Raw genomic sequence first — 26,005 nt, 5'->3', positions numbered from 1 at the left:
AGGAATGGCAGAGGATCCCCAAATCCAGGTGTGAAAAACTTGTTGCATCTTTCCCAAAAAGACTCATGGCTGTATTAGATCAAAAGTGTGCTTCTACTAAATACTGAACAAAGGGTCTGAATACTTAGGACCATGTGATATTTCAGTTTTTCTTTTTTAATAAATCTGCAAAAATGTCAACAATTCTGTGCTTTTTTTGTCAATATGGGGTGCTGTGTGTACATTAATGAGGAAAAAAAAAATGAACTGAAATGATTTTAGCAAATGGCTGCAATATAACAAAGAGTGAAAAATGTAAGGGGGTCTAAATGCTTTCCGTCCCCACTGTATTATTTTCCCTCCACTTCATAATGATTTGCCACTTTGTGTTGGTCTATCACTTAAAATCCCAATAAAATACATTTATGTTTTCGTTTTTGGGTCAGATATCGATTCTAAGGGGAACTCCACACCAAAAAAAAAAACAAAAAAAAACAAAAAAAAAAAACACCACAGAACAGCGTGGGCCCCCCCCCCAAAATCCAAGTAGACTCTGCCAGCAATGTGACTAGGAGGTCCTGGAGAATGAGGCCCACTTCCTGGTACAGTGCACCAAGTACTCAGCAGCGAGACACATTTTCTGAGACTCTCTGCTCTCATCCTGAACATTATTGCTACAGAAAAGAGAGGAAACTCTAAATTCTACTATGAGAAGAGGAGCCAACTGTGAAACAGGTGCATCCTGCATCCAATTCGCAATGTGTGAACCCAGCTTGAAGGACAGTAAACTGGCCCTTTGCTTAGAGCGTTGGAACCTCCTGCTCTACATGGACACACCCCTAGCCCCCTTTATATTATCCCTTACATTAATTTGTGGGAAATTTCTTTTCTCGACACCCTCTCTTCCTATCCAGTCTATACAAACATCTCACCTGCTTTGGCAATGCTAAAATGTATTTAGTCCTGCCAATGAGGTTTAGTCATGTGTGTCTTCAAAGCAGCCCAACGAAAAAAAAAAAAAAAAAAAGTGCACAATCCCTCCCACGAGCTATTGTATTCTGACAGTGGGGCGACTTCCCCACCTTCAGAATACACTGATCAGTGCTACTGGCTATGGCCAGCAGCGCTGATCATATAGCATTTATAAGACAGGCTGTATTCTGTGACTAACATTCAGGAAGCCAGACTCTTTCCAAGGTATTCGTTTCCACAGAAAAAAAAAAAAAAGACTGGATATTTAAAAAAATAAGGCAAAAACAAATGTCAGCACTGGGTCTCATTTATCTTAAGAACGTTTTATGAGAATAACTGTGTCCAGACAGTCTACTCCACAGCACATAGATGATCTCTCATAAAGTAAAGTGAACATACGATTGCTTGCTGCGGAACACAGCATTTTTTTCCTAAGCTGACATTTTTTTTCTGAATCATCATATCAATTTATTGAACCATCAAGACATGTTTTCCAAGTTCCTAGTAAAAGGAACAGATAAAAGTGCTAAAGTGGACCTGTTCCTACTTGTGGATATATGGTTACATGTCATCAGTAAGTTGTTTCCATTATACTGGCAGAACAACAATAAACTGTGCTGAATCCTTTCATCTTTCACTGTGGCAAGTCACTCCAAAAAACTAATCTGATATAGCTATTCAATAAAAGTCACATTTGCTGCATATAAAAAACACTGGTACATGAGAAGTACAGATCTTAGACTTCAAAAAGGCCAGTGATGAGGCAAGTGACAGTTGTATCAGATAGAAAATATGTTCAATAAAGTGAAGGAGAAGAGAGGAGAATATTTAAAAATTTACAGTTACACGATTGGATTTTATAAGAGAAAATAAAATAAGTTCACCTTTGTAGAAAAATAATAAATGCACATTTTTATGCAGGCATTATTTTTTTTTTCTAAGGAGCCCGCAGGTGTAATGTCCAGCTCTTGCAGACTCTCAGGATAGCTGTCTGCTCGTAACTCATACAAGCAGGCAGCTACCAGAAAGCAGGAAGATCAATGGACTACGAGGACATTCACCAGTGCCCTCACAGCTCATTGAAAAGCTACAAGCTTGAGGCATTCATTCATAGAAAACTGAATGAATGATGCGGCTGTGTGGATGGAGCCCTGCAGGGCCACGCGGTTTTTAAATAGCGACAGCAGTTGTGGGGAAAAGATCCCCGGCCTGCTGTCACACGGAGGAGGGGAGAGATGCGTATCTGGAGCGCGTTACACCCTAAAAACAGGTGGAGCATGTAACGTGTTCCAAAAGTGAACTTATATTTTAATGCACAGAAAATTAAGTGTTGTGTAGCTTCACTAGCCACCTAGTAAATCAAATGCCAGAAATACTAATCCTAATTTCTCTAAAGCACATGCCTCAAAACAACATTATACAGGCAGTCCCCGAGTCACATACATCCGACTTACATACAACTCACGCTTACAAAACAGGAGGGAGACAACAGGAAGTGAGAGCAAATCTACCCCTAGGAAGGGAAATTCACTCCTGCAAGAGCCATCATGGGAAAAAGGTGTCTCTGCTGATGTTTCAAAATCTAATTGTCACAAGGACAGAAAGGGAGGTGAAATCTTCTGAACAGGGGCACAGACAGCAAAACAAACATTACCAGGGTGTTAACCCTTCCCTATGCTATCCAAAAAAATAACAAAAAAAGGTTTTGGCTGGGGTTACACTTAAAAATTTTTTACCTGTTTTAACTTGCATACAAGAATTCAACTTAAAGCAGAGCTCCACCCAGACTTGCGCCTTCACAGCCGGTTCCCTACTGTGCATACTCAAAGCACGCTACACTTTCTGAATGACCCTGCGGCGATAAAAAGAGAAACTTTCGGGGGACCTCGCCGTGGCGCAGTCTCTAGGAAGTGGGGACGGGTCCCTTTTAGACTCTTACTTATCTCGGTGGATGCAGCATCGGTCCAATGCGACATCTGTCTCCTGCCAGTTCTAAGACTGAGAACTGAGCAATCAAAAACACTGCAGATCGCTCGGTTCTCAGGACTCCCTGAGCAGAAAATCCTGAATGAACTGCACTCCTGTGATCCACAGGAGAACTACAGCCAAACAAACTTTATCTGTACATCTCCTTTAAAGTAAACTTGTCACAAACTTAGTCTTTTAATGTGATAGTGCATCTCAATAACCAATAAAATGGTTGGAAGGTCGAGTCAAGCTAAAAACTTTTAGGAAATTGAGATTTGCATATCATAACTGACTGCATCTCTGTCTCTGCTAACCATATGGTCATGTGGTTTTAGAAGGTAAACTCTGCTTATGCAAAAGCATTCATATTCATCACTTGAGGTGAACTGTGAGCTTGACTAAAGACTAACTTACATTACAACTTTGATATCAGTTCCATGAATGAGCCCTGTATATGCAGAATGTAATATCATGATGAAGAAAAGATGAACTGGCAAAAAAACTTTGATGATTATTACAATAGAGCTCTCAATGGATAGCAAAAAATGGAAAATAGGGAGGCTAAATCATAGAACATTCTATCTTTAGTTAGCTATATTACAGAGCAGAGTTGTATTGGAACAACTTACTCCTTAGCAATGCTACAAGCAAAAATAATGAGAATTCTTATACGTAAAAATAGCTACCTTACGGATGAGCACGGTGTAAAAAAGAAAAAAAAAAAAAAAAAAAATTTGAGAAGATATATAAATATTGGCCTGTGTTACTTTTTTGTTTCTCCATACTAAATGTATAAAGTGTGATTTATTGGGTAAGGAAATTTGTATAATTTTGTCTCCCAAACTTATTACGCATCATGTCAAGTCTACAATGAACTTTTTATTAATCTCAACGCATGTTGCATTTTGTAAATCTCTATACAGAAAAAAAAAAACTAGCACAGATACCTGTATTCTGCATGCCGACTCATGTGTGCTTCACCTCTTGCCCACCTATACCCTGGTTCTTCCTGTAGTATGAACAGTAAGGGAACAAGGCATAAGCACATTTTTTCAACAAACAATGGTGACATCAAATTAATACTGTAGCATCCAAGTTAATTATACGGTACATCCATTAACGAAAGAACTGAATATATAGATGAAAAACAGAGATGTAGACAATTCACTGTAGAATAAACCATCCTAAATTTATTGCTCACCCTGTGTATGAAAGGATTTGTGAATTTACAGAACACCTACCAAATGACAAAACCAGATATGGATTTAAAAAGTAACTACAGTGTTAAAAAAATGCTAAATATCCTTATTATAGCAGATAGTGAGCAACCCCCCTTTACATATATCACAATTATACTGTATATAGCCCATTGCTTTTATTGGCCCATGGTTAAAAAGACTAAAAAAAAAAAGGACTAAACAGCTCACATGGGAGAAGGCTAGCCAACAAGGGACCATTGTCTCTCAAAAACAGGTCCAGGATAACTAAAAATGGGTTATCCTTGGCCATTTAAAGCTGCCCATAGATCATAAAGGACCAACTGAACTTCGTTCCATCTATGGCCGTTACCCACTCACATTAACTTCTGTCAAACGGGATCATTAGAAAACTTTTGCTGATCAGAGGCTTGCAGCTAATCTACTGCAGCTGCTGATCAGCATATTCTGACAATGGAAGAGGCCCACTGTAGCATACAGTGATACGGCAGGAAGGATTCTATCATCTACCTCACCTGTGTGGATGGGGGAATTTGTTAGCTTATTTCAATCAGCCCGCTGGCTGATTAAGAAAAAGAGATGAACTATGACCGGCCTTAAAAACCACCTTCATTTTTTCTCTACTGGCAATTACCCATTTCACCAAAATATCCAGATTTTCAGCTGATTTTTTTTTTTTTTTTTCATTGTTGAACAAAGAAAAAAAACCTCTCTCTCTAATCCTTACCAGGATCTAGGAAGGGTTACACTTCATAGCTCTACTTCTTTTCTTCTTCTAACTACACTTTACAGACTAGGCTTTACAAGCAAAATATTTAAAATGTAGACCATCTCTCATGCAGCCATGGTGCTGGTACGATTCTCTGCAGCAAGCGATTCTCTTTGAAGTAAAAGGTAATCTGAATGACTTGATCATACTTACAGGAGAAAGAAGAGGGTTCCTCCCACCATCAACTTTCCTGTGCTCTCCTGACCCACTGGGGATCCCAGGAATGATGCAAACAGCTGCATCAAATGATATACACAGAGAGGAACTAATGTTCTTCCTTGCTCTCTGATTTCAGAAACCAGAAGTGACAAAATCCTCGTCGCTTCTGGTTTAAGTACATGTGTTGATGAACTTTTGTTCACTTTAAGTGGGGTATGTATTCCTATACGTCTATGGGAATGCAAAATCTGCTTGAAGCCAAACAAATGCAGATTAGAAGGAGGTCAACTGCAGTCCAAATGCAGCTTTCAATAAAAGTTGAATAATCCGAGATGCATCTTAAACTCAATTCATCAACACAATCCCAAAGTCATTTGACACATATATGGGATTTCTATATTTACCATAAAATCTATTTCTTGTAGTTTGAGGGACACAGGTATTCAATGACTGCTAAGTTATACTGTCACTGATAGAACTTAGACGCTGGCAACAGTGCAACCCCTCCTATTTCCAGCATGTCTTCGTTGTGTATAAAAGCAGCATGTACAGCATGAACAAAGAATCAGAGGGGTGTCACCTGTATCTCTCAATGCGCCACAAGAAATGATTACTGCAAATACAAAAATCTTATGTTGTTTATTACCATAAGTAAACTACTGTAAATTAAGTCCTGTCTGGTGGACGGTCTACAGCTCAAATGGCCCCGAAAGACCTTATGCCCCAAACTAGCATCAGGCTAGAACATCCACCCGGTATAACTTGGAGAATGTATGAAGAGAGGCCCAGTTGACAGCCTTGCAAATCTGGAAAACATAAGCCCCAAAAGTGCTCACATATTTAGTAAACTTTCCTTTACAGGAGAGGCTGGAAACTGATCCTTTGGCCCAAAGGACTAAAAGATGATCTTCCTGAGCACCCGAAAAATTATAGAACAAAAAACAAGCAGGTTCCCCTTAATGAGGGCCCTCGGGAAAAAAAAAAAAAAAAAAAAAAAAAAGAGTCAGTCTTTCTAATGGAAGCAGTAGCTGCTAGGCAGACACGCACAACACAAACTACATCCGGGCAAAGGAGGGGAGATATCGTTTTTATGAACTGGAGCTGGGCAGACGAATGGAATATCGCTGTCCTGTTGAGGTGGAAGGTAATAACTACATTAGGGAGAAAAGAAGTGTGGAGGACAGGCAGAACGGCAAGGCCACAAACTGAAAAAAGTGTTGAGGACACACAGCAAAGCTAAAGAATCACTAATTGATTCCATGTGGAAATTCAGGGGCCTGACAGAAAGAAAAAAAAAGTTGGGGCCTTGCGATTGGGCAGTTGCCCACTTTTGGTTTGGGAACAGTGATTAGGCTGGAGTAAATTCCCTGAAACTGATCTGCTATTAATACTGAGGTTATGATGCCTTGTTCTGAAAGACCTGCAATGGCTGCATGAAGATCTGCTAATCTGTTCAGTGACTGGAGGACATGAATTAAGAAGGCGGCTGAGAGCAGAATTCTAGCTTGTAGTCCCTGGAAACTAACTCTGGAACCAAGGCATCTGAGACACGGTTTGTCCAAATATCCACAAAGGCCAACAGACACACCCTCCACCATTTTGGACGAGGGGGCATTACTTCACGCAGAATAGATTTTATCTGTGGGTTTGAGGAACTTGGAAGACCAAGGTTAAACTGAGTGCCAGGTTTGGGTTTAGCAATGGAAGCTGAGGCCTGGGAGCAACAAAAAGGACAATGAACTCTCCCAAGGCGAGGTCTTAATTTCTTCTGCTGGGGCAGGTGAGTACTCTTAAACCCCCCCCCCCCCCCTCTTGAGAAGATGAGATTAAGGTGGGGGATATAATCAACATCAGGACAAGAGGGCACTCTTTACGTCTGGAGGAAAAGAGAATTAATCTCCAGATATGGAAAGGCTTCTTCACGGTAATAGCTGTGAAAATGTGGAATAAAACTTCCTCAAGAGCTGGTTCTGGTCAGTAGATTGTTTTAAGAAAGGCCTGGATTCTTTCCTAAATGTAAATAATATAACTGGATACTAACATCTATAGGCAAAGTTCATCCAGGGAACATCTGATTGCCTCTTTTTCCCCTGCAAATTGGATCATGCTTTATCTGCCTTCCTCTGCATCAGCTGTGGGTATAGGATTGTGTGTGTGCACACAGTGTCTTGCAAAATTATTCACCCCCCCTTGGCTTTTTACCCATTTTGTTACATTACAGCCTTTAGTTCAATGTTTTTTTAATCTGAATTATATGTGATTGATCAGAACACAATAGTCTAAGTTGGTGAATTAAAATTAGAAAAATATACATAAAACAAATTTTTCAGGACTAAAAAACTGATAATTGGCATGTGCGTATGTATTCACCCACTTTGTTATAAAGCCCATAAAAGCTCTGGTGCAACCAATTACCTTCAGAAGTCACATAATTAGTAAAATGATGTCCACCTGTGTGCAATCTAAGTGTCACATGATCTGTCATTACATATACAGGTGATACTCGAAAAATTTGAATATTGTGCAAAAGTTAATTTCACTAATGCAACTTAAAAGGTGAAACTAATATGAGATAGGCTCATTACATGCAAAGCAAGAGATAGTTCAAACTGTGATTTGTCATAATTGTGAGGTTTATGGCTTAAAGCTCATGAAAACCCCAAATCCACAAAATCAGAAAATTAGAATATTGTGAAAAGGTGCAGTATTCTAGGCTCAAAGTGTCCCACTCTAATCAGCCAATTAAGCCATAACACCACTGCAAAGGGTTCCTGAGCCTTTAAATGGTCTCTCAGTCTGGTTCAGTAGGAATCACAAATCAATCATGGGAAAGACTGCTGACCTGACAGTTGTGCAGAAAACCATCATTGACACCCCCCCATAAGGAGGGAAAGCCTCAAAAAGGTAAATCGCAAAAGAAGTTGGATGTTCCCTAAGTGCTGTATCAAAGCACATTAATAGAAAGTTATGTGGAAAGGAAAAGTGTGGAAGAAAAAGGTGCACAAGCAGCAGGGATGACCACAGCCTGGAGAGGATTGTCAGGAAAAGGCCATTCAAAAGTGTTGGGGACTTTCACAAGGAGTGGACTGAGGCTGGAGTCAGTGCATCAAGAGCCACCACACACACAGATGGATCCCGGACATGGGCTTCAAATGTCGTATTCCTCTTGTCAAGCCACTCCTGAACAAACAATGTCAGAAGCGTCTTACCTGGGCTAAAGAAAAACAGATCTGGTCTGTGAAGTTTCCACAGTCTGTGTTGATTTGTGGAGCCATGTCATCTGCTGGTGTTGATCCACTGTGCTTAAGTCTAGGGTCAACGCAGCCGTCTACCAGGAGATTTTGGAGCACTTCATGCTTCCTTCCACAGACAAGCTTTATGGGGATGCTGACTTCATTTTCCAGCAGGACTTGGCACCTGCCCACACTGCCAAAAGCAACAAAACCTGTTTCAATGACCGTGGGATTACTGTGCTTGATTGGACAGCAAACTCGCCTGACCTGAATCCCATAGAGAATCTATGGGGCATTGCCAAGAGAAAGAGGAGAGACATGAGACCGAACAATGCAGAAGAGCTGAAGGCCGCTATTGAAGCATCCTGGTCTTCCATAACACCTCAGCAGTGCCACAGGCTGATTAGCTTCCATGCCACAGCACATTGAGGCAGTAATTGCTGCAAAAGGGGCCCAAACCAAGTACTGAGTACATATGCATGCAAATACTTTTCAGGAGGTCTGATATTGTTCTATGTACAATCCTTGTTTTATTGATTGCATGTACTATTCTAACTTTGAGATTGTGGGTTTGGGGTTTTCATGAGCTGTAAGCCATAATCACCACAATTATGACAAATCACGGACTGAACTTGCTCTTGCTTTGCATGTAATGAGTCTATCTCAAATATTAGTTTCACCTTTTAAGTTGCATTAGTGAAATAAATGAACTTTTGCACGATATTCTAATTTTTCGAGTATCACCTGTACGCACCTTTTTGAAAGGCCCCAGAGGCTGCAACACCTAAGCAAGAGGCACCACTAACCAAACACTGCCATGAAGACCAAGGAATTCTCCAAACAAGTAAGGGACAATGTTGTTGAGAAGTACAAGTCAGGGTTAGGTTATAAAAAAACATCCAAATCTTTGATGATCCCTAGGAGCACCATCAAATCTATCATAACCAAATGGAAAGAACATGGCATAACAGCAAACCTGCTAAGAGACGGCCGCACACCAAAACTCAGACTGGGCAAGGAGGGCATTAATCAGAGAGGCAGCACAGAGACCCAAGGTAACCATGGAGGAGCTGCAGAGTTCCACAGCAGAGACTGGAGTATCTGTACATAGGACGACAATAAGCCATACGCTTCCTAGAGTTGGGCTTTATGGCAGTGGCAGAGTGGCCAGAAGAAAGCCATTACTTTCAGCAAAAAACAAAATGGCACGTTTTGAGTTTGCGAAAAGGCATGTGAGAGACTCCCAAAATGTATGGAGGAAGGTGCACTCGTCTGACGAGACTAAAATTGAACTTTTTGGCCATCAAAGAAAAACACTATGTCTGGCGCAAACCCAACACATCACCCAAAGAACACCTTCCCCAAAGAAACATGGTGGTGGCAGTATCATGCTGTGGGGATGTTTTTCAGCAGTCAGGACTGGGAAACTGGTCAGCGTTGAGGGAAAGATGGATGGTGCTACATACAGGCATATTCTTGAGCAAAACCTGTACCACTCTGTGTGTGATTTGAGGCTAGGACAGAGGTTCACCTTCCAGTAGGACAATGACCCCAAACACACTGCCAAAGCAACACTTGAGTGGTTTAAGGGGAAACATGTAAATGTGTTGGAATGGCCTAGTCAAAGCCCAGACCTCAATCCAATAGAAAATCTGTGGTCAGACTTAAAGATTGCTGTTCACAAGCGCAAACTATCCAACTTGAAGGAGCTGGAGCAGTTTTGCAAGGAGGAATGGGTAAAAATCCCAGTGGTAAGATGTGGCAAGCTCATAGAGACTTATCCAAAGCGTCTTGGAGCCGTGATAGCAGCAAAAGGTGGCTCTGCAGAGTATTGACTTTAGGGGGGGGGGGGTGAATAGTTATGCACATTGACTTTTTCTGTTATTTTGTCCTATTTGTTGTTTGCTTCACAATAAGAAAAAATAAATAATATATCTTCAAAAGTTGTGGGCATGTTCTGTAAATTAAATTATGCAAATTCTCAAATAATGTGTGTCAATTCCAGGTCGTGAGGCAACAAAACACGAAAAATACCAAGGGGGGGGGTGAATATTTTTTGCAAGGCACTGTACATACAGTATCTCACAAAAGTGAGTACACCCCTCACATTTTTGTCAATATTTTGTTATATCTTTTCATGTGACAACACTGAAGAAATGACACTTTGCTACAATGTAAAGTAGTGAGTGTACAGCTTGTACAACAGTGTAAATTTGCTGTCCCCTCAAAATTACGGAAAGTGCAGTGTCCACGTGCAGGAAGCATCAATTATGATCACAGGTTGGTAATCTCATTATTGGGTCTGACAAGTTGGCTGCTTCTGAGGACTGCTTCTCGGCGACATCTCTTGACCAATTGGATTGTCTTAGAACTTGATCTGGAGCCCAGATGGGGAGGTCCCATATTTTAGTGGTTTCACCATAAGCCTTGTTGACTCACTGAGCATATGTCCATTTGAGTCTTTTCAATCCGGTAAGCCTCCTCACTAACAGGTGGTGGTGGTTCTATTGTCTGTCTCTTCACCTCAACATTGATGTCACGTGGAATCCCACTTCTAGTCACACAATTCGTTTTCACCTTCTATTCAAAGACTGTTGTGTTTATCTTTCAAAACAACCTTTTATATTATGGCACATGGACTTTAGTTTGGGTGTGAATTTCACATTTTTATTATTAGTTTGTATATACATGAATTTTTCATTTTTTTTGAGCGCTGCACAAAAATGTTACTTTTCATCCGTGGTGATATGAGCGGAGACTGGAAAGGACCACTGGAGTCCCCATCTCTCCACCACCACAAGGACCTCTTGGTCTTGGGTGATAGGTGGAAGGTCTCGTCCAGCGATTGTTGTCCCCCGTCCCAGTTTCTTAGGATATCAGCTTGGAGACACCTGTAATGGGCCCTTGCCCACTAGGATCGTTGCCGCCAAGAGACCCAGGCCTGACATGGCTATTCTGATGGACACCGCCCGATTGTTTTGAAGAAAGGCTGCAGTAAGCTTTACTTTTTCTACCTTCTCCTCCGTAAGATAGACTTTGTGTTACCGAGTTCACCCTGTAGCCTAGGTAACAAGTCCTGTGCCGGGATCAGGTTCGATTTTTCTTGGTTTATCAAACACCCAGTCTTCAAGAAAAGGAATGGCCAATGGTCTTGGTGAATATTCTGGGGGATGAGGACAGGCCGAACAGCAGAGCCCTGAACTGGAAATGGCGGACGCTCATCCCCCACTTGATCACCACCCTCAAAAACTTCTGCGAGTCTTCGTGGATTGGGATATGCAAACATGCGTTCCTCAGATTGTGGGAAGCCATAAAGCAATTTGAGGGGAGGATTGCCTTTACCGTAAAAATTGTTTCCATTGGAAACTTTTTGTAGACCACCCTTTTGTTTAGAGACTTTAAAATTTAGAATTAGGCAGAATTTGCCCGATGGTTTCTGTACCACGAAAACGTGCCAATAGAAACCCAGACAAAGTCTCTTGCTGTGGTACTGGAATGAGTACCCGCTGGTCTATCAGGTCGCCAATTTGAGATAGAAGTGCTGCCGCCTTCTGAGGATCCCTGGGAGGGGAGGTTACGAATGTTCTTGAGGGTGGAGTACCCCTGAACTGGATTCGGTACCCCTCCCCGATTAGCCTCCGAATGAATCCATTGGGAATCTTTTTTCCCTCTGTAGGAGGAACTGCCCCAATCTCCCTCCCACCAGGACCATATCACTGGGGCTTTGGGTTTTTTTTTTTTTTTTTTTTTTTTTTTTTTTTTTTAGGAGTGGAAAAGGAGGACGGTCTCCCGTCTGTTTCCCCTCCCCCACTGTTTTCTAGCGGTTGTTTTAGGGGTCAGCCCCTGCGGCCTTTTAGGGCAAAAAAAGAGCTTTTCCAGGGCTTTTTTGCTTTTAACCGGAAAAGCCTTCTTATCAGCAGTCCAGTATTAGACCTTATCTAGGTCCTTCCCGGACAAAAGATCCCCCTCAAAACGGAATACCGCAGAGTCTTATTTTTGAAACCGGATCCCCAGACCAAGATTTCAACCACAGGGCCCGGCTAAAGGAGTTAACCAAGGCTGCAGCTTTAGCCAAAAGCTTGATAAACTCTGCTGAGGCATCTGCCATATAGCCTGCCACCTTTTGTAGCATAGGCAGAGTGTCAAAGATTTCTTTCCTTGAAGTCCCTCCTTCCAAGTGTGCCTATAGTTGGTCTAACCAGACCTCCAGATTGCGGGCCACAACCATTGTAGCCATTGCCGGCTTCAAGTTAGCCTTTACTACTTCCCAAGACCTCTTTAGTAACTCCTCCATCCTTTTGTCCATGGGTTCCTTAAGAAACCTCAAGTCCTCAAACGCAAGGTCAGTTGACTTAGCACATTGAGAAAATGCTGCGTCCAACTTTGGAGCTTTTTAAGCTTTTGGGAAAAAACAACTTTTTGTCAAGCTCCATCCATTTTTTTTTGATGGATTCTGATAAAGCGTCGTGTACCGGGAATACCCTGCCTTGATCTTCCTTCAGAGTCTGGTACATTTGGTTATGAATGGACAAAGAAACCTGTTCTTCCTTAATCTCTAGGGTTTCATAGATCACCCCCAGCAAGGCATCCACCTCCTCGAACGAGAGCCTGTATCTAAGAGATTTTGTCCCTTGTTCCAGTATACTTTTGGATGAGACTGCTTCACTCAGCTCCTCCAAAGAATCCGAATCTTCCTCCTCCATTCCACCACCCTTCTCTCCTTCTCTGGGGCTGTAACGAGAGGTACTTTCACTGGCTGTTTTGGGGTCTCAAGGTTTGAAAAGTATTGACTTAATTGCCCTCATTTCCTTTTTTACACCCAAAATTAAGTCTTTACATGTCCCAGTTGCCTCTTTGTAGATTAGTTTGTCTATACATGGCTTGCAGAGCAGTTTAATTACAACTCTCTTTAAACTTGGTCATGCAAGACAGGCACCTCTCCTTCCCTCCGACTTCTCCAATTCTTTGGGCTGAGCCTAGAACAGGAGAGAAGGGGGAAAATATGCTGTCAAACACCCTCTTTTCCTGGGTGTACCATCACCAACACCACAGTGCTACCCCAGCAGCCACATATGGATTCTCAAGGCCCCCAAGCCCAGATCGGGAGAGAGATAGAGATTTTGAGATCGAGAGTCCTAGGGACCCTCAGGCCCTCTCCCCTGTCCCATAGGCTAAGACACCACCCCAGTGTTTGCCTACCTGAGGTTGGTCAGCACCACTGCCACTCTGCGCCACTTACATGGAAGTGTCCTCCTCCTTTTTGAAACCAATGGCTCTCACTGCCATCTCAGCCAATTAGAAAGAACAGACCCGGGAGAGCCGTTGCTCTCCTGCTGGGTTGAATGAAAAAACTAGTATGTACGAGGCTTAAGCAACTAAGGTTGCAGTTTATAGAGACCAGCTCAAGCACCATGTAGAGGAATCTTGATTGAAGAAAAAACTATAAACTAGCAAATAGGTTAGAATTTTCTCCATAGAGAAAAAAAAAGTGACCATCCGCCTAGGACAATAGCTAAAAACCAAGGCATGCTGGGAGTTGAAGGGACATACCAGGCTGACATGTTTTTTGTTTGTCAAAATTCTGTCCAAATTCTGTAGCAGGCAGCAATATAACCCAACACTTCAACTCCTGTGTCTCTCAATGGACACTTAAGAAAATTGGATTTCATTTCTAATATTAGATACAAAGACACAGATATCACCTACCTAGTTGGACCCTCACAAGAAGCAGTCAAACTCATTACCCCTAGTTACAAACCTACAATTAGTCAAGGAAATAATTGGTTACACAGTAAAGTAAAATGCTAAAACGTGCTCTACTCAAATCAATCACATACCCCTCTATATGGTCCACCACCTTTTCTTTCATAAGCATGGCTTTCTTCATAATCTCTGTAATCTGGTTCACCATATTCTTCATACCGATGATATCCTTCTTCCTCTGGCCTTCTGACTAGATTTACCACTCTGTGATATTCACCCTTAACATAAGCAAAATGAAAAATAAATATACTCTAAAACAAACGACAGTAGACTTACAAATAATGAAAACTAAAAAAGGGCACAAATACAAGCCAAAAAAAAAGTGTTACGAAATAAAATGTAAAATCTATGTTTGGCGATGTTTCACCCACGTACAACTTAGATCATCAGTTTCTCGCCATTTTGCTAGCACACACATTTTTAAGCTTGGATATATTTGGTACTAGAATCAAAGTCCAACACAGTCCTTGGCTTCCTTTTGTGAATGGCCAGAAGAGGGAGACTGAAACGGCTGAGTGCCGCTGTCTGTGTCAATGGACGCAGCAGAGGGACTCAGGTGCGAGCACGCACGAGTACCCCCATGGGAAGCGACTTCCCATGGGGGCACTGGCCAGAGAAGAAGAGGGGCCAGAAGCGCCGGTGGGGGACCCAAGAGGAAGTTTCCGCCTGCTCGCTCTGTGCGATTCCATTGCACAGAGTAGGCAAGCATAGACATGTTTGCCATAAAAAAAAAAAAAAAAAAACACATGTACCTTTACAACCCCTTTAAGCTTTCCTAAATCTGAAAGCACCAGTATGCAACGATTAATTCTATCTTTCTGACATAGTCTTCTGCTGCTTCCCCCCACCCCCCCATTTCCAAAATCCAAATCACAGAACGCTTCTTCCTGCGCACTTCTGTTGGTCTTTAAATTTGGCACTCCATCTGCACAAACACATAATTCAATTACAGATCCACCCAAACAGGTGAATGAAAGACTACAAGTCGCATTAGCCACTGAAGCAGAGGTTTTCCCAGTTTCAATGAAGCCTAAGTTCAGTGACACCATTAAAATTGCAGTCCATTGTGTACTTCCTCTAGCCACCCAAATGAAGGTCTACTGTACCTCTGTATGGACCTGGGACCGGAGGAGGAGTCTGCAGGAGCTTGTGCATTGCACTTGCAATCTACTGATTGCTGTTGCAAAGCTTTGTGGGCTCCAATGCAACAAAAATAAAAAATGCACATTTTTTTGTTTTTGAAACATTAATGCATTTTTTTTTTTTTTTTTTTACAAAAAGGTGGAATATGACTGAATGCATCAATCCCTATTAGAACTAAGCCCCTCTCTCCTCCATTCAACTGTCAAAACTTTTGAAGGACACCAAAGCCAGATCAACAGATCAGCCCTGCATTTTTAGGTTAACAGCATATCATATATAGTGGTACTGCAGAAGTCTGGAGGTAGCAAAGTATAATTTTATGGAACAGTATTGTAAACTATGTGGAGACTAGTCCAAAAAATACTCACATCTGGAGGAATGTCACGTGGAGGAAGGCGGTGTCTAGGAACCCTCTCATATTCATATCGACCTTCAGCCCACAGTTCATCTTTTCTGTACTCCACTAAATTAAAGATGTATCATTTTTGAATAAAAACAGATTTGAATTGCATAAATCCAGAGTCCACGACATTCTCCCCCAATGAACAAAAAAATAACCACAATAATAACCAATAAAATGTCAGTCCACCCAAGCGTGATATTAAAGTCCATATGCCATATAGTTTAATCACGAAACAGCTTTTCATGGAGAAAGACCACCAGACCAACCACGGCCATTATGAGAGGCTGTTGCTTCCAATAGAACGTTTTACTTACCCACATTAAAGTAAACCTGACCAGGCTTGACCTAAAACATTGCAAAGTAATAACAGTACTGATGGCATGCACCATTCCTGCAGAACACCCCTGAAGTGTACATGGGTGCCTCCACATTTATACACATCTAAACAACATCCTGTACCCTCCTAGTACAACCCCCCATTTAACCATCAAATGTCAGAACATCATAGGGCATTATAGACTCTGGCATTTATTGGATTGTTGAATGGCAGGGAGTGGTGTTTAGCACTCCGAGGGGGCAGATATAAACTTGCTTTGTGCAGAACTCAAAGCCTCATGGGTCTAGAATCCGAGGGTGTTTAACCACTTAACCTCCAAAAGATTAACCCCCCCCCCCTTTATGGCCATTTTGTTGCGATACGGCACTGTGTTAGTTTGACAATTGCGCAGTCGTGCAACGCTGTACCCAAATAAAACGTCCTTTTTTTCCCCCACAAATAGTTTTCATTTGCTGGTATTTAGTCACCTTGGCAGTTTTTATTTTTGTGCGCTATAAACAAAAAGAAGACTGACAATTTTGAAAAAAAATAAAATAAATAAAAATAAATTACGTTTCACTTTCTGCTATAACACATATCCAATATGAAAAAAAAAAAAATCAAATATAATTTTTTCTTAGATTTAGGCCAATATGTATTCTGCTACATATTTTTGTTAACAATAAAATCCCAATAAGCATACAGTATATTGATTGGTTTTCGCAAAAGATATAGCGTCTACAAACTATGGTATTTTAACATTTTTTAAAATTTTTTTTTACTAGTAATGGCCGTGATGAGCGACTTATAGCACAACTGCGATATTGCAGCAGAAATACTGAAATACACTTTTTGGGGACCAGTGACACTAACACAGTGATCAGTACTAAAAAAAGTATGCGCGGTCACTATACTAATGACACTGACTGGGAAGGGGGTTAACATCAGGGGTGATCAAAGGGTTAACTCTGCCTAGCCAGTGTTTTACTACACTGTGTGAGGTGCTTTTACTAGGGGAAGAGATGGAAACAAATTTCATCCCTTCCCTCCTGTCAGAATGGCGATCTGCCTTATTTACAAAAGGCAAATCGCAGTTCTGGCTCTCTGCCCAGCGATCGGCTTTCGCGAGCCGCCGGCAGTGCGCATGCGCACCCCCTACCCAGAAGTGTCGGATCACGTATACACACACAGGTGCCATCCTGTAGCAGTAAAACTACTATACATTTGTATACCGACTCTCCCCACTCTCTTCATCCCTATAACTAACAAGAAAACTGCCTTTGTGTGCATGCACTGCTTTTATCAACAGGGAGCTTCAAAGGGGAGCAGATCGTACAGGTAGACAGTCTCTACATTAAAGTCTAGTATTAAGAGCCACCCATGAGTAATAGGGCAGCTTCAGGGAGAAGGAAGCATAGCCTCAAACATCATCAAGGGATGGGATCATCTGATCCAAGGTCCGTGTAAGGATTTGTAGGGGTGATGGGTGCATTTGGGCCACTGGATAACAAAACTGTGTATACTCTTTAATCTGAGGCTACTCAGCAAGTTGACTGCCTTGTTATGTATTGGAGAACAAAATATGGCAAACAAAGACTAATCAGCAGCAAGAAAGAAGACTATCCTACAAAAACCAGTTCAAGAACATTTCTACTATTTAGAATTTTCTTGAGCACATCTTTCACTGTCCTATACAAACCCAATGCCCCGTACACACGATCCGAAAAGCGGACAACAGATCGTCCGACTTTTTTCGCTTATTAGTCGCAAGTAGACATTGAATAGGTTACTAAAGTCATGAAAATTCTCGTACGAAAGAAAAAAAAAAAAAAGAAGGAGAAGTGATGTCATGTGTTGTAGTGTATTTTTATTGTATTTTCGGATGAAAACTGTACTGACTAAACAAAAGTCGTACGATCTAGTATCATACGAGGAAAATTTTCATGCTTGTCCGACCGGATAATAAATCGGATGAACCGTCGTGATCGGCTCTCGAAAGCTCTGTACTAACGATCCGATTATCATACAATCGTGCCGAAAGCGGTATTTTTCGGCCGATTTTCGGATCGTGTGTACAGGCCATCACAGACAGCAATGAATGTGATTCCAAAAGCAAGGGCTATGCTAGATGCCTTCTCACCTAAGGAAAGTACCATTTCAGGAGAGTATGTTTCAGCTACAACACTGAATGTATAGTCAGTTTCTACCAGAGACAGCAACACAAATCTTTTGATGCCAATATCTGTAAGGTTTCCACTGTTACCTGTCCTTGTCTCAGAATTGCTTTCTAATGGGAAAAATACACAGCAATGGAAAAAAAAAACAAAAAAAACAAAAAACAAAAAAACAAACACACCTCACAGAACCTCTTTCCCAGACCAAACAATATAAAAGAAAATGGGCTTTAACAAAAGACGTTGCAAATAAGCAGCTGAAAACCAAAAAAAGTGTAAAAGTTATACATACTTCTATCAATTTTTATTATGCGTCAAAAACGACCCACATTCAAGAACAGATTTCTGTAAGAGAAATAAAAAAAGTCATTATAATCAAAGAACAGTATAGATAGTAAATATAAGCTGCAAATGAATGTCAGTGGCTTGGAATTTACAAAAGAAATTCCCAAAACATGACGTGTTGGGTGTTCTTAAAGATATACTAAAGTCTTGTTTGTTTTGGGTAAAAAAACAAACAAACATGTTATGCCGCGTACACACGGCCGGACTTTTCGTCTACAAAAGTCCAACGGACGCCGACGGACTAAAGCTGGCTGGTAATCCGTTCGTGTGTGGGCTTCTCCGGACTTTCAGCAGACTTTTTCAGCCTCAAATCCGACGGACTTTAGATTTGAAACATGCTTCAAATCTTTACGTCGTAACTACGACGGACCCGAAATCCGCTCGTCTGTGTGCTAGTCCGACGGACAAAAACCCATGCTAGGGCAGCTATTGGCTACTGGCTATGAACTTCCTTATTTTAGTCCGGTGTACGTCATCACGTACGAATCCGTCGGACTTTTGTGTGGTCGTGTGTAGGCAAGTCCGTTCGTTAGAAAGTCTGCTGCAAGTCCGCCGAAAGTCCGCCGGAAGTCTGTCGGACAGGCTGTCGGACTTTTGTAGACGAAAAGTCCGACCGTGTGTACGCGGCATTATACTTACCTGCCCTGTGCAGGGGTTTTGCATAGAGCAGCCCAGATCCTTCTCTCCTCAGGTCCCTCTTCGGCTCTCCTGGCCCTTTCCTCCTGACAAGGGCCCCCACAGCAAGCAACTTGCTATGGGGCACCCAAGCCGCTACGTGTGTCCATTCAGACACGGAGCCCCGACTAGGCCCCATCCCCTCCCCTTATTGGCTCACTGATTTTGATTGACATCAGCAGGAGCCAATGGCGCTCTGCTGCTGTCTCAGCCAATGAGGGGAGCCCCAGGCAGCAGAGTCTATCGTGCAACATCGCTGGATAGGGGGGCTCAGGTAAGTATTAAGTGGGGGATAAGGGGGGGGGGGGGCTGTTGCACACAGAAGGATTTTTACCTTAATGCATAAAAATAAAAAAAAAAAATAAAAAAATCTGCCTTTACAATCACTTTAAAGCAGAGAGTCACCAAAAAGGGGAAATTCCACTTTAAGTCCTCCTACCCCTTCCTCTGCCACATTTGGGAGGTCATTTTTTTTTTCCTGGGGGGGGGGGGGGGCTAATTTTGGCAGGTACACGCTCCCACTTCCGAAGTTCTCCTCTCCCCCTCCCTCTCCACAGTCTTCTGGAACTGCAGGACCATTCACAAAGTGCAGCACAGCTTGTGCATGAACAGTGGGCAGCCCGGCGTGAAGCCGCAAACAGCACAGCTGTAACATTTTTGTTGGATGTGAACTCAACGTCAGATTTTCATTTCAATAGTATGGTTTTCGGGCGAAAAAAATCGTAAGAGCAGGACTATGCATGCTCAGAAATGAAAGTATACATACAAAACTAATCAAAACGTTGTATTCTGTCAAACCAAACTTCTTGTATTGTTAGTAACCTCTTCACTTTCGACATGAGACTAGCATGCCACAAAAATCAGACGTACTGTTGTCAAAGAATCAAAGCGCGTGTCCGAGGCTTTAGAGTGTTGCCCCCCCTCACACTGCAAGGGTAAAATGCTAGTCTATGGGTAGAGGAAGAAGTTGTAAATCTGTACCTTATTCCTTGCTCTAGCAGGCTCCTTATATAAGTTTGAACGGACTCAAAGCTTCTTTTCTGAAGTGCTCCAGCTGGCATTTTCACTGTGACATCATTAAGTATGATGCAGAGCCAACATTGTACATTAGGACAGGGAGTCCTGCCCACAACCTGGAGCATTAGAGAGAAACGGGCCAAAGCTTGGTGGAGTGCATGGGAAGCCCCAATGCAAAGGCCCCTCCTGCAAATTTGGAGTTGAGCTTTAACATAGGGTTGCCTTGCTGCTAATGTTAGCCAATGGCGTCCATCACATTCTAAACTAGTTATTGCAGAATCGTGGCTCTGCCCATCTGGTGTCATGCTGGCATCAGGAAGGGTGTATGTGCCTACCATGATTGAACTATGTTCTTACTACAATACTTCAGTTGCAACACGTACTTATGCTTGGATTCTAGATACCAGTATTTGTTACTATTGACTGCATTAGAGGACTTCACTACAAAATGACTATTTCTCTTTTATTAGGCACATGATTAGAAGGCATGATCTTCACGCCAAGAGGGACAGTATATTATGTTCTGTGGATTGAATGATGTAATTTTGTTGCTTTGTGTGATTCTGTACCACAGCACATTCTGCCTTTGGTGATCGAAGTAGCTTTTCAGCACCAGAAGGGGATTCAACCTAGTATAGACATACACCTTGTGGAAAACAGCCTGTATATATCTTGGAGTTCTCTGTGAATACACTTGCTTTGAGTCTTGCAATGGATGGATCCTACAATATGATAAAAATGCTTCTGAAGCGATGCATTGCACTTATCAGTTATCCTGACACTAATGCGGCGTACACATGAGTGGACTTCTCGTCCGCCTGAACTCTGAAAGGACTTTGACGGAGTTCCGACGAAACGGACTTGCCTACACACGATCCCACTAAAGTCCGATCGTTTTGAACGTGATGACGTACACCAGACTAGAATAAGTTCATAGCCAGTAGCCAATAGCTGCCCTTACGTCATTTTTGGTCTTTCGGTCTAGCATGCAGACGAACGTTTTTTTTCGATAGGACTCAAGTCCGTCGGAAAGATCTGAAACATGTTCCATTTCCGTCCGTCAGATTTTTCGACAGAAAGGTCCGATGAAGCCCACACATGATCGAATTGTCCGACGGATTTGTTCAGTCAGACCTTTGATGCCGAAAAGTCCGGTCATGTGTACACGGCATTAGAGAAAAAAGGGGACTGGCTCCAGATGATTCACAGCCTCAGCTCTGTTCCTGTGTGCTGGGTGAAGGGGGGTGTATCCCTTCCCTCAAATCAACTCTAAGAGCTCTCCTGACAGAGCTCTGCAAAGTGTAACTTCAGCTCTCTGCCCCCTTTTTTCTGATAGAAAAAGAGAGAAGCTTTATAAATTCTTGATTTGAATAGATGTAGATTAGACTGCAGATAAACAGGTACAAATTATGGAGGATGATTTGTTCCATCTCTGTGTTTTACCCGAGGCCAGGCACCTCACTGGATAGACGTAAGGGTTTACAATTTCTTTAAATAGTACTTTTCACTTTTGACCTTGGAGTCAGGGTTTTGCGCCTCCTACAGTTTTTATTGTTTTTCTCAGGGTTTTTGCCTCTTTTTTGAAATACAAACTTGACAGAGAGAACACTTCCCTGCTCTGTCCAAAAAAAAGGAAAGAACGTGTGGGCTAGAGATATACTTTAAAGGAGAAATTTCTTCTCCATTTTAGATACAGTAAAGAGGGTTATAACCCCCTTAAATGTCCCACCAGGTGAGTTCTATCAAGGATATTTCCCTTCAAGTGTTAGTTCACCTTTTCAGAAAATAAAAAAAAAGTCAACACTAACCACCCTGCTGTACTTACCACCACAGCTGCAGAGCGGTCAGAACAGTGGCCCAGGTGTTCTGAAACCCCCTCTCTTCTTTCTGCAATGCTTCCATGACAGATCTGATTGGTCAGTGACGGCACGGGGGCAGGGGTGAGTTCTGATTGCTCAGTGGCAGTTTTAAAGCCAAGAACACCTCTCCAAAGTGAGGGAAATCCCTGGAAGTCACCAGAATTGGGGTTTATTTACTTCCACTCTCAGGCCACATTCATACTATATAAGCCAGCAAAGTGCAGCGCAGTCGGAGCGCTTTGTGTGGAGCTCAGCTTTAATGTGATATTAAAGGCTGAATTAAAAAAAAACAAAAAACAAAAAAACACCATGTCATACTTACCTGCTCTATGCAATATCCTCCTCTTCTCAGGTCCCCATGCTCCTGGCCCCTCCCTTATTCGTGTCCATTCACAGAGCCGTGGCTTGGCCCCTTCTCTATCCTCATTGGTTTACTGGCTGTGATTGACAGTGGCTCCTGCTGCTGTCTCAGCCAATAAGGAGGGAGAGTCCCCAAAGAGCCGAGGCTCTCATGCGCATTGCTGGATCACAATGGGGCGCAGGTAAGCATGAGGGGGGGGGGGCTGGGGGTTGCTGCACAGAGATTTTTTTAATCTTCATGCATAGAATGCATGGAGTAAAAAAAACCTTGAGCCTTTAGAACCATTTCAAAGTGGTTGTAAACCCTCACATATACCCAGTGAAGTGACTGGTCTCAGGTGATCAACAGAGATGAAACAAATCCTCTTACCCAAGTTATACCTGTTTATCTGCAGTCTTCCCTACACCCAAAGTCCAGAATTTATAAAGCTTGTCCGAGCGTACAGAAAACAACGGACGGGGAGTTGACATTACATTCGGTCAGGAGACCTCTGAGAGCTGATTGGAGGGGAAGGGTAGAGGGGAAAAAAAAACCCCTCCCTTCCCCCCCACAGCACACAGGAACAGAGCTGAGGCTGTCAATCACAGGGTGTGTGCTGGTGATCCCTCCCGTCACTTTTTTTTTTTTTTTTCCCCCTCTTGGTGTCAGGAAAACATGTCAGAAGTGGTTGATGCTGAGTAATGGAGGTGTAGACAGAAAAGACAGTAGATATTATAGAGGTATAGGCTTTGTTGATATTTCATGTCTGAGGTTTACAGTGACTAAAGCCCTGTCCTCAGCCCTGCTCTAGGGACCAGCCAGCTATGTATGGCGATAGATCAGAGGTCTCTTACCTTCTATGCAGTGAAGAAGCAGACAAGACACAGCATGAGCCGTGTGGAATGTAATCAGACAGGCTCCCCTTCCCTCCCTGTAGAACACAAGAGCTGCTGGTACCAGAGTGGGGGGTGTGTAGAGTTCAGGGCCCCGCTCCCACACCCTGGGGGTCCCCCGTCCTCCCTAGAACCCCTGTGCACACTAACAGAGCCAGGACACCCCCATGGACCACTCACCCCCAGCAGCTGGTGCAGCTTCTTCTTCCTCCTCCTTTTCTGTTTTCAAGTCTTCCTGCTCTCCCCTGATCGCACACAACTTCCCGTGTTGCCTTACGCCGGTCACGTGACGCTGAAACGTCAAAAAGATCTACGGAGACACGTCCGGGCCAATCTTCCTCAATGGCCGCATCACCCCTCTGGTTGCTATAGTAACCTCGTTTATAGCTCAGTACTGCTCTCTCTTTGTACTGATATAACGCCATATGGATGGCAATGGGGAACAATGAAGAACCTTCTGTTGCACAAATCTCTTGCAAGACATTATTTAACTACTTCAGCTAGGAGTTACTTTTACCCCCCTTCATGACCAGGCCATTTTTTGCGATACTGCACTGCGTTACTTTGACTGACAATTGCGCAGTCGTGCGGCGCTGTACCCAAATACAATTGATGCCAATATGTATACTGCTACATATTTTTGGTAAAAGAAATCCTGATAAACGTATATTGATTGGTTTGCGCAAAAGTTTGAGCGTCTACAAAACTATGCGATAGATTTAAGGACTTTTTATTTTTTTCATATTTTTTACTAGTAATGGCGGCAATTTTTAGTGGGACTGCGACATTGTGGCAGACAAAGCTGACACTAAGTGACACTTTTTGGGGACCAGGGACACCAATACAGCGATCACTGCTAAAAAAAATGCACTGTCACTGTATAAATGACACTGGCAGGGAAGGGGTTAACATCAAAGGGTAAATGCATACCTCCCAACATTTTGAGATGGGAATGAGGGACACCTACTAGCAAAAGTATGTAGGCATAGGACACACCCCATGCCACACCCCCTTAGACCCCTTTCACACTGGGGCGGTTTGCAGGCGGTATTGCACTAAAAATACCGCCTGCAAACCGCCCCTAAACAGCCTCCACTGTTTGTTCAGTGTGAAAGCCCGAGGGCTTTCACACTGAAGTGGTGCGCAGGCAGGACGGTGAAAAAAGTCCTGTAAACCGCTTTTTTGGAGCGGTGAAGGAGCGGTGTATTCACCGCTCCTTCACCGCTCCTGCCCATTGAAATCAATGGGACAGCGCGGCTATACCGCGGCAATACCGCGGCTATAGCCGCGCTGTACGAGGGATTTTAACCCTTTTTCGGCCGCCAGCGGGGGTTAAAACCGCACCGCTAGTGGCCAAATATCGCTGCAAGAACGACGGTACAGCAGCGCTAAAAATAGCGCTGTTGTACCGCCGACGCCCCCACCACCCCAGTGTGAAAGGGGCCTAAAAGGAGAATTACCTAAACAAAAAGATTAGTTACAGCCACAAGGGCTTTTTTTTTACTACTACCATTCCTTTATATTGGCTTTTAAAATCTACAAATGCAGCAATTTAGAAATTGGATGAAAGGTTTAGCACTGGGAAACACTTTTTGAAAGATAAAAAGTGCATTTTATATACAACTCTAAAGATCAGACCAAAATGAGGGACAAATGAGGAAGAAAGAGGGACAGAGGGTCATTGCTCCAAATCAGGGACAGTTGGGAGCTATGTAAATGTGTTCCCTATGTGTGCTTTCTAACTGTGGGGGGAGTGCTTTGACTAAAAAAAAAAAAAAAAAAAAAAAACAGAGATCCATGTTACTGCTTAGCAGAAACATGAGCTCTCCATTTCTCTTTCTGGCAGAACAGCGGTCTGCCTTGTTTACATTGCCAGACCGCCGTTCTGCCTCTCTACGTACGATCGCCAGGTTCCCAGAGGACATTGCGTCCACCAGACGCACTGAATGGCTGCCGCTGTGTCCAATCAGAGCAGGAGCGGGGCTCCGGCGGTGCATGCGCGCACACCCCAGAGCCCAAGAAGAGAATCACGTACAGGTATGTGATTTTGCGCTAAAGGGCTGCCCTGCTGCAGTAAATGTACGTGGGACGGTCCTTAAGCAGTTACAGTGTAAGACCCCTTTCACACTGGGGCCACGTTCGTGGTAAATTGTCGCTCGTTTTAGCGGTGCTTTACCGCTGTTTAAGCGGCACTTTTCGGCTGCTAAAGGGGTGAACTTAACCCCAAAGAGGGGGTTAAAAACTCCCGTGTTGCAGCTCTTCCAAAGCGCTTTTCAGGCGCTTCAGGAAGCACTGCCCATTCGTTACAATGGGCAGGGCATTTTGGCAGTGCCGCCCCAATGATGCTGCTTGCATGACTTTTCGGAACGTCCCGCAAGCGCACCGCCCGAGTGTGAAAAGTCACATTGAATGAACTGGAGGTGGTTTTCAGATGCTTAGCAGAGGCTATTTATAGAGCTAATGCGCCTGAAAACCGCCCCAGTGTGAAAGGGGTCTAACTAAAGGCAAACCTTTATTAAAGTTTTTGAGAGAGTGGAGGAGGACTGGAACACCAGTCAGGTTTTTATCGCTGTCCGTGTCCCTGCTAGGGATATTCATCCTCTGCGCTTGTATTATTTAGCATTATCACCGAGACTCGGTTCACCTATGTCCGGCTGCGATTTTAACATTTTTTTTTTAAAGGAGTCCGGTGCAGTTATGTTCACCGTTCCAGGTGGAAATTTTTACTTGAAATCGTTCTTAAACCGGACTGAAAAACGCACAAGACTTTTTTTCAGCTC

At 42.9% G+C, this 26,005-nt stretch overlaps 1 protein-coding gene across 2 annotated transcripts in view; it reads right to left on the bottom strand.

The window, feature by feature from the left end:
* The window catches only part of PPHLN1 (periphilin 1), a 136,827-nt gene extending 113,269 nt beyond the window's left edge, over nt 1-23,558 (bottom strand). The window contains exons 1-5 of one of the 2 annotated variants that reach the window (XM_073619939.1): nt 23,406-23,558; nt 18,389-18,441; nt 15,572-15,666; nt 14,135-14,278; nt 3,867-3,928 (exon numbers count right to left, since the gene is read on the bottom strand). In XM_073619939.1, the coding sequence (XP_073476040.1) occupies nt 3,867-3,928; nt 14,135-14,278; nt 15,572-15,666; nt 18,389 (302 nt within the window). In that variant the 5' untranslated portion in view covers nt 18,390-18,441; nt 23,406-23,558. The remainder of the gene's footprint in view (nt 1-3,866; nt 3,929-14,134; nt 14,279-15,571; nt 15,667-18,388; nt 18,442-23,405) is intronic. The other variant, XM_073619940.1, reaches the window with a different exon arrangement.
* Nucleotides 23,559-26,005: the final 2,447 nt, after the last annotated feature.

This window comes from Aquarana catesbeiana, linkage group LG03, assembly GCF_042186555.1.
Source record: "Aquarana catesbeiana isolate 2022-GZ linkage group LG03, ASM4218655v1, whole genome shotgun sequence".
In the NCBI taxonomy this organism is placed as follows: domain Eukaryota; kingdom Metazoa; phylum Chordata; class Amphibia; order Anura; family Ranidae; genus Aquarana; species Aquarana catesbeiana.
This window is presented reverse-complemented; position numbering and strand designations above follow the sequence as displayed.